The sequence below is a fragment of the Struthio camelus genome, chromosome 5 (assembly GCF_040807025.1).
Source record: "Struthio camelus isolate bStrCam1 chromosome 5, bStrCam1.hap1, whole genome shotgun sequence".
Classification (NCBI taxonomy): domain Eukaryota; kingdom Metazoa; phylum Chordata; class Aves; order Struthioniformes; family Struthionidae; genus Struthio; species Struthio camelus.
Genome location: NC_090946.1, coordinates 73,832,380 through 73,846,191, shown reverse-complemented (window position 1 = coordinate 73,846,191; position 13,812 = coordinate 73,832,380). Strand labels below are relative to the sequence as shown.

Genomic DNA, 13,812 nt, shown 5'->3' with positions numbered 1-13,812 from the left:
TCCAGGAGCCTGGAAGCAAAACAGTATTTTCAGTTTCTCACCCTCAGGGGAGAATGAGGAAAAGCAGATACATACTTAAAGGTTTCAGTTTGCAAAATAAACCTAACTGAAAGACATTTCCATTCATTACTCAGGGCTTCAATTGTAACACAAATAAGCTTTAAAACTTACTCCTAAAGTAATATTTAAAACACAGTAACCTAGGGATACTTCCCATTCACAAATAGCTCAGCTTTATGTTTTAAGCTGCTTACCATAGAAACAATGTTTTTATCTGCCTCATGATACCAGATAACTGGGTTATGCCATCATCCTGTCTTAATCTATTGTAGTTTTGAAAACGTAGTCAATACTTAAATTGTTAGTGTGTGTAGTAATTTCGACTGCTAGCTTGCCCGATTTACTTATTCAAAACTTCCTAGGTAGATGTTCTGTTTGTTTGTTTTGGGGGTGGGGACAAGATATATTTCACAACTGCTCAAAATCAAGTCTTCCATCTACTGCAATAAGTAGTAGCAAGCTCTCCTCTTCTAACCGGCTACAAAGTAAGCAAAATAGGGAAACAAAGCAGAGGTAGGCTATGATGGCATACAAAAGGCGGACTCAATAGAAAGGCAACTAACCTAGGATACCCTAAAGGGCACAAACACTTTTAAAGTATCTCTAGATTGTTTCCCAAGGTATCCTGAAATCGTGTCATCCTGCACCTAACTGTGCCCCATACATCCAAAGCCAAGCAATGTGCAACTATGAAGTGTTGCTATTCTGCAATGGGTATCATCTCACTCTTTGTTAAAGCATTACTATGCTGTTCAGTCAGTTGCAGCACTTATTCTGAAATTCTGAAAATATGCAGTATGCTTGCAGCAGCTTGTTAAATAGGAAGGATTAAGATGCATTCCTACAAGTGAGAATTAAGTCTCTCAACTCAGCTAGCATTACAAGAGCTGTTCCTCTAAACAGGTAATTTCTGCAAATTTAAAGAGTGAAGGTTAAGAATAAGTTATTTCATACAAAATATAATAATTTCACTTGAGAAGCACGAGCAGTAGAGCTTGCTTTGGGAATTCAGTTCAGAGAATATTGGAAATAGAGCTTTAGCTATGAGCGCCATTATACACACATATACACATCTCCCCTCCCCCAAACCTTTTTTCTACACTTTGAAGTTAGCTACTTAAGTCATTACTTTCCTAAGGTAAAAACTACTAAAAAACAAACAAAAAAACCACAGTTAAGTAGCAAATGAAAATTATTTTCAGGGGCTTGCCAGTGGCACATAAACGATAGTCTCACTCCTATTCCTACAGGATGAAAAATACTAACCAATTGATCTTTGCAACAAGATGTGAAGGGACATCGAGGACTGAGTTGGTTTACGGAGATATGTTTTTGAGCAAAGGTGCTGACCATTTTTCGGACCACCTCATGAGCTACTTTTGAGTGGGTACTCAGGAAAATACAAAGTTATACAAATAAGCTTCTTTTTAAGAAAGAGATCTTGCAAGGAGTGTACAGCAAAATTTATCTTTGACACTTAACTGTTGAATAAACCTTTTTTGCTCAAAGACTGATGCATTAGTGCTCTTTCTACATCTAAGTTATTATGGAAAGAACAATCAAAACGTTCAAGCTGCCAGTTACCATAGGATGTTTGTGAAAGTTTATAGAAGTTAAAATAGGAATCATCAAATTCTCTGTTTGAAAGAAAACTTTTAGGCTTGGCCAACTGTCCGAGTTAGCTCACTAATAAAAGGCTATGTGTCCAGAGAAGATCCACACTTACATGAAAGCACAACAGGAACTCCTGGTTTCTGTTCTAACCCACAAAAAGAGTGTCATGACATGCGCAACAAGTAGACAGACACTGAATGGATGTTCTGAATTCTATAACAATACGGAATACCAGCCAAAAACAAGGGGACCACTCTCCACACAGACATATCACATACCAGAAAACTGACTGAAAAAGATCTATAAATCCTTAAAATATAAAAGTTTATTTAGCTACAATATTAAAAAGTACATAAAAAGATATAAAACACAGAAATTCCATTATTATTTCACATGCTAAAAGTATGAATTGATCAACCATAAAGAGGAGACTTGATGAAACGTTCTTTATGGCTAAGATGTCCATAAATTTCATGTTTCAGACCTGAAATATTGAACAACCATTGCAGAGAACTTGTTCACCAACATCACCATAACTAGGAGAAAAAAAAGACCAAAAAACAAAGTCAGTAGTGTCTAGTGCTTCTGGATCATAACAAAGGATGTTCTCCTTTTCCACTATTAACTGCAACCACAGGACTCCTACACAACACTCATAACTTGATATTATAGAGCTCTTAATGATAACGGCCAAAAAAAAAATCTTCAAAATTACTTCATGGAAGTGCATTCATTCATCAGCCAGCATACTATATTGCTAGAAGGAAAGCAAGAATTTTTTGTCTCCTAGAACATTTAAGTCAGAAACTGAACTAGACTTGCACTAAGATTGATCAGACTGCTTCACACAGGCATTTTATTTTCCATGTTTCAGATAGCTTTACTACAGCTAATTCAATATGAGACATATTTAAATTCATTAGGTGGATGAGCTAGACGAGATCTGTTGGGTCCTCATACACTAAAGCCAATTTTCAGGGCATATATAATAATAATAATAAAAAAAAAATCAAGAAGTTCATTACACACTTACTCAATAATCGAGCACAAAGAACAGGTAACTGCGTTACAGGAGCTGCAGAGCCTGCTGCAGTTCTGGCATACAAACTGGTCGCACTGTGTACATGCTTCCTTGACATCAGCTGTTCTTACACACGAGGAACAGGCTTTGGACACTCCCACTGGTGGAACTGCTTGGAAAAGATGCAATTAAGAGTAGATGCTCTTCAAAGCAAAACAGAGAAGTTGAAAAAAGTACCTAAAAGTTCTATAAGACTAACAAGAGCACGGTACCTCCCCTCAGTACTATAGCTACAGGGAATAGCAATTTGAAGAACATGTTTGCAGACAACAGCACAGGGCTCCCCGCTTACAGCTTTGTTCCCCCCCCCCCCCCCCCCATTAAGAAGACTATTAAATTACCACACAAATCATGCACATACCATTGTAGCGACAGTTTCTGGACTGTTAAGAACTTCTTAAACAGGACTACAGAGAGAGCCACATGGCCTCTCCCTGGGCCTGCAGGCCTCGCTCACCCAACGGCACGGGGCAGCACAGGACTCCGGCCCACGGAGGGGGCCACTCACCCTTTTCCATGGCCGCTGAGCGCCTCAGCAGTTTCCCGTCGTGGCCGATGAGCAGCTGCCCGCTCCAGCAGCGCCCCGAGCGGGTGCCCTGGGCGGCTCCGCCCGGCTCCGGCGAGCGGCTGACAGCGCAAGTGCCCGGGGCGCCGGCGGGCCAGGCGCCCTCCATGTACGCCTGGGCGCCCCTGAAGAGCAGCCGCCTGGTCCTCTCTGCCGGCGGGAGAGGAGAGGCAGGTTACAGGCAGCTACGGGCCCTCCGCCGGGCTAGGGCGAGGGCCGGCTCCGGCCGGCGGCGCGGAAAGCCACGGGGCAGCCGGGCTGAGGGAAGGGGCGCCGCGCGGCGCGGCGGTTGGAACGGCCGTTAGGGACGGTTGGCGCAGCTCTGAGGGCACAGGCCGGGCCCAGCGGGCCGCGCCGCTTCCTCCCCGCCCGCCCGCCCTCCGCCGGCCGGCCCGGCCCGCCCACCCGCCTCCTCACCGAAGACCTCCCGCCGGTACTCCTCGCCCCGCACCCCGCGGCTCAGCTCGCGCAGCCCCACGCGGGTCTTCAGCTGGAGCGGAGCCGCGTCCCCGAAGGGGCAGGAGCGCTTCGGCATCGCGGGCGCGGGGGAAGGAGCCGCCCCCGCCGCGGCCGCGCTGCCCCCGCCCGCTCGCCCCCCTCCGCAGGGAAGGCGCGAGACCCACGCAGCCACACCGACCAACCGCAGCCGCCGACGCCCGCCTTTCTCCGCCGCGTCATCGCGGCGTGTGGCCAATGGCGGGGCGGGGGCGGGGCGCGGGAAGAGGAAGGGCGGCGCGGCGCGGCGGTGAGGGGCGGCGGCGGCCCGCGGGCGGAGCCGGGAGCCCGGCAGCGGCCGCGCGAGAGAACGGGCGGGGAGAGGTTAAATCAGCTTTGCCACTCGGAAAAAAATCCAGTGGGGAGCAGGGCCTGAGTTTCCCAACTTGGTGTTTTTGCAAGATTTTCCGCGGGGAGCTGCGCTCGCTCCTTCTGCAGTGAAACTTTATCCTTGCTTCCCCCCCCCCCCCCCCGCGCCCTTTCTTAACAAATCTCTTGATACGGGACCTTTTGCTTTGTTTTGTTTTGTTTTGTTTTTCCCAAATACTCAATTTCATCAGCTGGTAACTGGTGGCTTTGATACGCGCTACTAGACTGGGCACTGCTGAGCATGTTATTGCGCTCGTAGTCTCTCTTAGCGCATCTTAATTGCTCGAAGTCTATTCAAGCGTCTAATTCTTGTTGTAAAGAACGCTGCAAGTTAAAACGAGATTTTGAAATCCAGGGTTTTTCAGTCAACCTTCCCTTCCCTTGTTAGAGGATGTTTTTTACTCATTTTCCTCTGTAAAAGTCTTGCACGTTGTTTTTCACTTTCGGACAACTCTTCCTAAAACTTAAACCTGCTCCTGTCAAAACTTAAGGTAGCTAAATGCCGTAGAACCAATGAAAATGTGCATTCAGTGGAAGGGTTTACCTTCTTAAAACACACATAAAACCTCATACTAGCCAGGGAATCTTGTCGCTATCTGGAAGTAACAAAAGTAGGTTTGCTAGGTGCTGTTCACTACCGTTTCAGAGACGGATGGTCAGTTTTGGTGAATTCACTGAATTTCCTGAGACTTTTGGCTTTCATCATGTAACCTGGAAAAACTACAATTAATTCTCCGTAAGTAAGCTGTCTAGAGCAGTCCACATACCATTACATAGTTTAAAAGCATCACATTTAATTCCAAGTAGCAGGCAGTCCGTATATATTTTGAAAATACCTTGTTTTCCTTAATGAAAATAAGACCTTTAAAAGTGGTGTTGGTGAGCCTGGCAGAACTGCTGTAATTTATCTGATTTTATACTATTCCAAGAACATAATCAGTCACAACAGTTGCATTTTTTTCCAGAGAGGTTTCAGAATACAAACTTTTCCCTGTTATGCACATGAGGGTTCTGCAGAGAGTCATGAACAAGCATAGGAGCGATTTTTCCATCAGTGAACACCGAAATGAGGTTTCATTCCACTAGTTGCTGAATCTCTGGTGCTGCTAGGACACAGGTACAATCACGATGATTTCATACAGTTTAATGTTACTTTTTTTTTCTTCCTGAAGGGCTTCTTGATCGCCTAGCCGTTGCGGTCGGTGGAAAGGAAGCTATGTTGGAAGGCACAGTAATTTGCAAAAATGTCTTCTATGCTACAAGGTCTGACTCCTGCCAAACGTACCTGAGCTGTGCAGAACTCTACTTTGGCTTCTTCTGCATGAAAACTCATGGTCTTCTCTTTATTTCTAGTTAAGGAAATTTCTTTGCAAATTATCGTTACACATACACTCTGATGTTCCTGACTCTCTCTGAGGAGTATGAGTGAATCAAAATGTAATGCCGGTCAGATCGCTGCCCCCTCTCAGGATAGAGAGTACTAGATCACATGTTTCATTAAAATGGTGTAAGACAAGCGTGGATGAAACTCAGTTGTTTGAGAACTGGATGGGATACAAAGAAAAAAGTTGAAAGCGCTGTTCTGCTTGTGACAAAGAGTGCTCTGAAACTATGATCTTAGAATATAAAATAGTTTTGAAAGGGAGCAGCGTGTGCTGTAGCAATGCGGCTGGAGCTTTCACTGAAGGGTAAATTTAAGGGCACTTTCCCTGAGGGCTGCTGACACATGACATTGTCAAGATGTTCTACTACGATTACATTTGCAACACGCCACCACCGCTCCACTGCAGGGCAAATGCAGAAATCTTCTATTGCAGCTATCTGAGTCAGCCTCAGGTGGTGACATCTCTTCTGTAATTGCTTTGCAAGCCTCCACCTTAACAACATCTGTTACTGATCACATATTTTGTATTTGTAATCTAAAAGGCAGAATAATTCTGTTTTGCCTCCATCGACATAGCTTATCGTCCTATAAGGAGGGAACTGGTTCATCTGCCCGTCAGAATGATTCCTGAGTGTTTCACTAATTCCTAGCAGTAAGCTTTGAGGAAGATCCACTGGTAATTCGGAGGTAGAAGAAAGGCTGAGATCTGATCTGGCAAAGCTTGCTGGCATTGAACATTCATGAAAATTAATGCTGACAATTTCAAAGTTAACTGATGAGTTTGTGTATTATGTTACACAGCTTCTGAATATGCAAAATCCCCAGACAAGTCCCAAACCACTAATAGTAATTGTGAAATATGATAATTTTGGTTTATTCTTGAAAACATGTTTGTGAAAGAAAATAGGAAATAAACACGACACAATCTTTTCCTTGCTGCTTTGCTTTTCCTGTGCCTGTTTGTGAACATTACAGACAAACTGCTTGGTTGATAGCTTTCTTAGAACAAAGAAAAATTGCATTACAATTTTGTTTAGCATTTTCTGTTTCCAGTAAGCAAATTTCAAAAGCTAAACAGGCTGGACCATAGTTATAGTCTATCTCTAATATTCCATTTCTGCCAGTAGGAGGTGCTTCAAGAAAGGGCACATATGGAGGGATTCTTCTTGAAACCAGAAACACGTTTAGTTTCTTATTTTGTCTAGCAAGGTCTACAACTTAGCAATATGTTTCTTAAGAAAATGCTGCTTCTGGTTTGTTTTCGGTACGCTACCTGTTAATTTCAACCTATATCTGGTTTTATGAAGAATCACGAATAATCGTTCCGTGTTAGTTCTCTTCATAACATTCATGACGATAAACACGTCTGCCGTATTATCCTCGTTTATCTTTTATTCAAGCTGGTAAGCTAAATACTTATTCAAGCTGAAACTTTTTGTCACGTCGAAGCACACCTTAGCATTGTGCCCCAATCCACGTCACCCGTGCCACATCCTGGTGCACAGCATGGAAAGACGTGAAGACACACCATTCCTCTGGACAGGGACTGAGGTGCGTGGGAAGGGAGGGAGCCCTGGTGTGCTCCAGGAGGACCTCTGCACTGGACAATGGAGAACTAGGCGATTAAGTTAAAACAGCGTACCTAACTTGTAGCGTATGTACAGCCACAGATGCCCTTTCCTGTACCTTTTGTATTCTACAACATCCTTTCTGGAGCTTGGTGGCAGGTATTCCAGCTGTGGGCACGCTATGAACTTGGGCACCATAAATCTGAAGATGATTTCTTCCTGGTTCCTTCCCTGATGATTCCTAACATCTGATTTGTCATTTTTATTACTACTAAGTACTGAACTGATGTTTTCAGGAAATTATTCATAAATGACTCCCAAGATGACTCCCCTGAGTGACGATCACTAATTTAGAGCCCATCACTGTATATATATAATTGAGGTTATATTTCCCCCATATGTGTTACTGCATACTGCATACTGACATTGCCGTTTCATCACCAGTTTAGTATAGCGAGAGCCTGGAAAACACACAGCTGCAGCTCTTCCCAGTTGGCTTTTAGATTTGCCTTTAACAATAATTCAGCAAACACTAATACCTCCCTGCTCATCCCCTTTCTCAGAATACTTATAAATTCATCAAATTGCACAGACATCTTGCCAGAACCTCCCTCTACTGTGAAAATTGACCATTTATTCCTACCATTTGTCTCCTGTCTTTTAATAAGATGTTAATATGGGCAAGTCTTTGCTCTTGTTTTGTGGCAGATGGTTTTTAAGAGAGCTTTTTGTGAAAGACTTTGTCAAAAAAATTTGAAACTGTAAGCACATGTATTATTTGTATCCACATGCTTATTAATTCCTTACCAGATTTCTAGAATGTTTTTGAGACATCTTGACCATTTCCCAATTTCTCATATTTATTCTCATGTTTCTCCATGTGTCCACTAACTCTAGTCTCTGTAAAACTTTCTAGCAATTTACTCAGCCCATAGGTGAGTAAATACATACTAGTCAATATATACTAGTATATAGTGCCCAGGATCCTATTGATCCCTTTGTGAAAATTGGTATCACATTCCTTTGGCATTGAGACTAATACATACATCACATTTGGACTGGTACTACAAAGCTCCTCACCCACAAAAGGTACAGATTTAGATTTTAAATACCCCAGTAAGCAATGAGAGAATTTAAAAGTTTTGTTCCTGATCCATCTTTAACACAAATCACGCTAGATGTCTGCTGTCAGCCATGCTTCCAGCTACCTCAAAATATAATTTTTTTAGTAGCTAGAACTAACCAAGTAAACTGGAATCAAAATCACAGACTTTGTAAATCACAGACATTATAAATCAAGGCTGGATGCTTCCTTAAAAGAAAAAGCTTACTTTGTTTAGAAAAGAACAAATCAAGGAAAATTCTGCCATCTGTTTTAAGCAGGGCGTCAGAAAAGATATCCAAAATGGCCATTTTGGCTTTGTGAATGTAAACATTCATCAGCCTTCAATCTTCATGTCAACGTCCCATTTTGCAAGCAGCCTTTACCTTTTAACATAGCACAGTATTTCATTTTAGAAACAGGTGAAAATCTAGAAGAGTTGACTAGCTTTTAAGTTGTTCTAAATGTCTAAATATGAGAGTCTTGTAAGCCCTGGGTCAGGGGGAGGGGGGCATAAAAATATTTTATCTTTCTCTCCAGTTGCATTTGTACCCAGGCCTTCCCCTCCATGTACTTGTAATAGAAATTTCACATTTATTCTAGGCTTTCATTATTAGGCCATTTAGAAATAAATTGAAACACTATACTTTGAGGTGAAACCCTGAGGAACAGCAGCAGAACGGCTTAAAGCTCTTCCCTTTCTTTCATTTTCCTACCATATTATAGCATGTCAGCCTTAACAGTCGACACGTTCGCAGTTCGTATCACAGGGCTACACATCATTCAGCCATTATCTACTAGCAAGTGCCAGAATACAGCTGCATGTCATTTTACTGTGGTTAGCAAAAGAGCTCCTGTTCTAATCCTGATGCGCCAGTTCACACATCACAAAGGGTTTGGTAAGCAAATGATGTGCAGAATTAAGGACTGGCTCTTGAAGCCTGCTGTTACTAAGCCAAAATCCTGCCATCTTGGCACGGTAGCTCGTACGTGCTGTTAAATTAGCATGGGATGGATGAACTTCATAGCCTATTACTATTCTATCGGCTATGAGATACAAGAGAGATACATAGTTTATTATAGTTCTTTAGGTCAAAATACTTGAAGGTCCCACTTTCACTAGAGGGCACTCTCAAAACTTTTAAGTTATTACTGCTATTGAAAAGATGGTTTTGTTCTGCTGACATAAAATATAAAAGATTTATGGGGGGGCTTCTTTCCAATTTTTTTCCCTAGTTTTTCCAGTTGTGTACCTTCATTTCTTCTGCAGACAGTTTCTTCTTATTTTGCCTATTTCCAGATTATTTTAATCTATCAAGGAAAAAGGAAAGCAACAAACCTGTGCAGTTGGGGATGAAACTGTGACCCCGAGCACACTCACCAAGCAAACACTTAATGGACACTGAATTAGCAATTCATTTCCTCAGTTATCCCCTCTAAGAGCCCAGTTTTGCATGTCCATGTGTTGTGTATGGATGAAGGAGTTTTGTTTAACCAGTCCATTGTGTCCAGTCGCATGAGCGTCTGGATGTGAGAGAGCAGTGCCGTGCCTGTATCTGCCAGCCGAGCTAACTACCATTACAGACCTCATGCGATGGCAGGGTGCTTTGGTTTCTTCCTCTGCAGGTGGCTGGATAGTTTTTATATCATATTAGGTGACTGTCCTAAGAATTCTTGAAGTCTGTGTCCAAAAAATGCTATTCCATTATTTGGTACAGGTTTACCTGCAAGAGGCTACAGGTACATATGCCTTTTCACTAGTCCTACACAGCACAACACACTTTGTTCACATGGCACGGGAAGGGCTGGGCACGCTCCCTCCCGCCGCATTGCAGCTGCATGCAGCCTTGCTCTTGTGATCATTTTGTTGTGAAATGAATCCTTGCTTCAGGACAGCTTTGCACATTGTGTTTTGCATGCTTCTCCTTTATTCATTCCCTGAGGTAGCCATTTAGCTGGAATAACTCCACGCACATCCATTCATCTCAAAGGAACTATGTCAGCAGACACTGGGATTGAATCTGGCTCTCTGCACTCCCCATCTATAACAAAGGATTCCACAGCAGCAGGAGCAAAGTGTTTATTTTAAATATGAGCGACTCTATTGTCGATCCTGGATATAGATCTCTGTCCAGAAAACAGACACTGCACAGAGTCTAAGGGAGTCAGTCTCTGAATATCGCCAGAATAACATGTCAAAGCTATAGTTACAGTAACCATCACTAGGGCTAATGTGGAAATTCTCTTAGTATAGCCTTTTAGGTTGAAATCTGTTTACACTGTGAAGTCTTCACAGCACGCACTCTATCTGGCTGCTCTCTGCTGAGTAGTTTACGTGAGTGGTGTGATATAAGCTATAAAAGTAATGTTCAGTCCTAGGCCTACCGTTCAGGGTGCCAGTTAATAGAATGAGACTTGTGCTGCTGGCATGTTTCCCCAGAATAGAAATCATCAATACATTTTGCACAGGGCTCAGACATCCATCAGTATCAGCCTTGTTTTTTTATTGAGGTTGCCTGATGCAAATCAATCCCTAACAGACAAAATGTCTTATTCTATTTGTAATGCCTTAAAACAGCTAACATCTTTCATTTCTTCCACTGTGACCTTTTCTTCTGGTATTAACATTCATTATAATATATTCTGTATATTTATGCTCAATACCTTTCTCCTATTTATATGCAATCTCTCATCTTTTTTTCTTCCTTTTTAATTTTTTTTTTTCTGCATAGGCATTTCAGGGAAGATATTGATGTGACAGATAATCATATTTTCTTTTCTTCTGATGACCCTTTCAGGTCTTCAAGTTTGGAAAGATCTCCAGATCGATGGTGGAGATGTTCAGTACTGCTTCTGCTTCTAATACTGATTCTTTTTTACTATCTAAACTCTACAAATAAACTACCATACAAATAGATCTCCACTGAAATGGTGCAAATGTAGAACTGTAGAATGATTCACCTTTAAGACTGGCATCAAATAATGAAGCAGAGTAGAATAATATTCCTCCTAGCTCTTCAAAATTCACTTCAATGTTCATCCCAGACTCTGGTAGTTCTTTGGGCCAAGTTCATCACCTAGCTGTGTCCTGCATCAGTTTGCTGCTGTTTTATTCTAACTTCAAGTTCTTCAGCAAAGTTGGAAATGCTTCTTTGTCAAGCCCCTATTCATTTCACTATCCAATACAGGTAAGTGAAGATCATTTAGCGTATATTCTTATTTTGTCTGCAGAATGTATATTCCTCATCCAGTACGTAAAATCAGTGGACATTTTTACACTATCTCCACAAATTTCTCCTCAGCAAATGGGTTTGGTTTCTTAGTTACCCTTTCCAGTAATCTTTAGAAGCTTTAGATAGAAACTTAATGCTACCCAAACTATCTATGTTTTCTCTGGCATACATATGATTACAACCTGCTTGGCATAGAAATAAACTGCATTCCAGAATTCTAAAAGAAGGAGCATATGCAATTGCAAGTCAGGAGGAAATGTTTTAAAAAAATGTTTCAAATTGGTAGCAGAATCATATTACTGGAGAACAGAAAATATAGTATTATTTTTCAAGGAGGCAAAAAAACTATGCTGACAACCAGAGGGCTGATAGCACAGTCTCAGGAGTTTGCAAGACTCTAGGAATGTTTTGAAGGGAAGGCTCATTAAAAACATAGATCTAAATGCAAAACAGGACAAAATGCAAAGTTGACCTAGAAAAAATAGATGACCCCTGAATAACTTTTCTTTGATAATAGCTGATTTTATGGACACAGGAAATGCAGCAGCTATAACCTGTTTAGAATTCATTAAGCATTTTATGTAGACCATGCAGGGAATAATTAGTTACAAGTTATGGATTAATACGAAGTGAACAAGGAACTGGTTAAGGGGAGACAGAATGGCTAATGTTCAAAAGCTATGTCTATATTAGCAAATAGTGCTGCCCAGCAGGAACAAATACGCAAAGCAGTTGGTGCTGAGGACCCAATATCCACACCATGGATGAAGGGTTACTTCTAATCTTCTCTTGCCTGGCCCCCTCGACTGAACTCTGATTAGCATCTAGAGCATACCGGGGACGCTGCTGGAGAGCAGCCCTTGTTTACTTTCATCCAAAAGGAATCCAGTTTCCAAGCTGATACCACTCTATAGCACAAATCAGTGCAGAGCACAGGCAGAGAGGAGAACTGAGAGATTTGCTTTAGAAGTGCAGTCCTGATCTGAACTAAAACATTAACGTAGATCCATCCCTAGAAGAAGTATTGTTCAGAGGTGTTTCATGTGAAGAAGAATTGGGCTCAGCAGTTACATTAAAAGTTCTGTGTGAATAAAGGGGAAGATGAAGATGCATGATGACTGCTCTGCTAATTCTAAGGGCATTGATAGGTGACTGTATTCTTTGGTCCTTAATAAACAAAGCACTAGTACTCTGCTCAGGGTATTTTAAGGATTGCAGCAACCACCAGATACTGCCCGGAATACTCTGCCACTTATCAAGCACTGTAAAGGTATCTCTTGGAAACCTAGCACTGCTGTCTGAGGAACTATTTAGAGGTCTGTAATGTAAACTCTGGTGTATGTACTCAACTTCTAAAAAGTAATGCTTGTCAGAGTAAGGATACGTTTTCTCAGCACTGCAAAAACATTCAAATATAGGAGTGTTTTTTTTTTTCCTAAGACATGTCCTTGACAGAGACATTTGTGGAGACAGTATAAAAATCCGTACTATTTCCAACCTTTGAAAAATGCAGCTGCTGGCTAAAATTTACTGCAATAAAGGAAGCTATAAACTGTATATGCTTACAGAAGATCTCATTTCCTATATTTTTGCATACAGATAGTCTCAACAGGCTGGTGAGTAAATATTTAATGCATGGTCTCTGTTGCAGAAATGAACAGATAATAATTAATAACACACAAAGGTATTTTAGAACAACTGATTTCCTGTAAATATAGCTGATTAAAAGGCAAAATCCTGAAATCTTTATTTAGGCTTTACTATTTAAAGCCTCAATCTATGGCTGACATCCACAGGTATAATTATTTAACTTAAATTTGAGCAATATGTAAGGGTTCAGCCAGCCCCATTCCAGAGTAAAACCAATAGGAAGGAGCTTCTGCAAGGGTTTCCTTGACAAAGTTTCTATTTGACAGCTTGGGAAGAAAAGAACCAAATTTCTTACCTCCATGAAGCAGGCTGCATAATACAACTTCTCCCATACCATGAATCCTGTTTAGTACTATGATGACCAAGGCTCCAGGCCTCAGGTGCCTCCTTCTTCTTTGGCAACATGGATCTAACAGAAACATGAAACCAGCACTAACAAATTCAGCTATTACATTAGTAGCTAACAAATCCACAGGCTAATCCCTTGATACAGTGACTATACCACAGATGGGGACCTCTTCCAAAGATAACATGGTAGGAACTGTATTTTCTTTCTTGCCCGATGTCTAGTTGAAAGAGTGGTCAGCTCATCCTTTTTGCAGACATCCAGAACTTGAAATTGGCCCTCTGATGGGTATGAAACATGCTACTGTAGAGGAGCCTAGGCCACTTCTATGAGGAATAAGGAGTG

General features: G+C 41.7%; 2 protein-coding genes across 4 annotated transcripts in view; both read right to left on the bottom strand.

Moving 5' to 3' along the window:
• Positions 1–1,977: 1,977 nt before the first annotated feature.
• SIVA1 (SIVA1 apoptosis inducing factor) lies at positions 1,978–3,982 on the bottom strand. The gene is made up of 4 exons (XM_068947275.1): positions 3,738–3,982; positions 3,264–3,470; positions 2,708–2,864; positions 1,978–2,210 (listed from the first exon to the last, which is right to left on the bottom strand). Exons 1-4 carry the CDS (start codon positions 3,853–3,855, stop codon positions 2,153–2,155), a joined length of 540 nt encoding a protein of 179 aa, XP_068803376.1. The 5' UTR covers positions 3,856–3,982; the 3' UTR covers positions 1,978–2,152.
• Positions 3,983–4,959: 977 nt separating this feature from the next.
• ADSS1 (adenylosuccinate synthase 1) overlaps positions 4,960–13,812 on the bottom strand; it is a 41,859-nt gene continuing 33,006 nt past the window's right edge. Inside the window, exons 13-14 of one of the 3 annotated variants that reach the window (XM_068947243.1) lie at positions 13,417–13,530; positions 4,960–5,728 (exon numbers count right to left, since the gene is read on the bottom strand). In XM_068947243.1, coding sequence (XP_068803344.1) covers positions 5,682–5,728; positions 13,417–13,530 — 161 coding nt within the window. In that variant the 3' untranslated portion in view covers positions 4,960–5,681. Of the gene's footprint in view, positions 5,729–13,146; positions 13,531–13,812 lie in introns of those variants that run through there. The other 2 variants (XM_068947244.1, XM_068947242.1) reach the window with 2 other exon arrangements.

Excerpts from the sequence above, each read along its gene's own strand:
- SIVA1 (XM_068947275.1), bottom strand. The coding sequence starts at position 3,855 with ATGCCGAAGCGCTCCTGCCCCTTCGGGGACGCGGCTCCGCTCCAGCTG. Across the intron at positions 2,865-3,263 it reads CTCAGCGGCCATGGAAAAGG|TTCCACCAGTGGGAGTGTCC; the intron begins GTGAGTGGCCCC and ends TTTTCCAAGCAG. Across the intron at positions 2,211-2,707 it reads TCTTTGTGCTCGATTATTGA|TTATGGTGATGTTGGTGAAC; the intron begins GTAAGTGTGTAA and ends TTTTTCTCCTAG.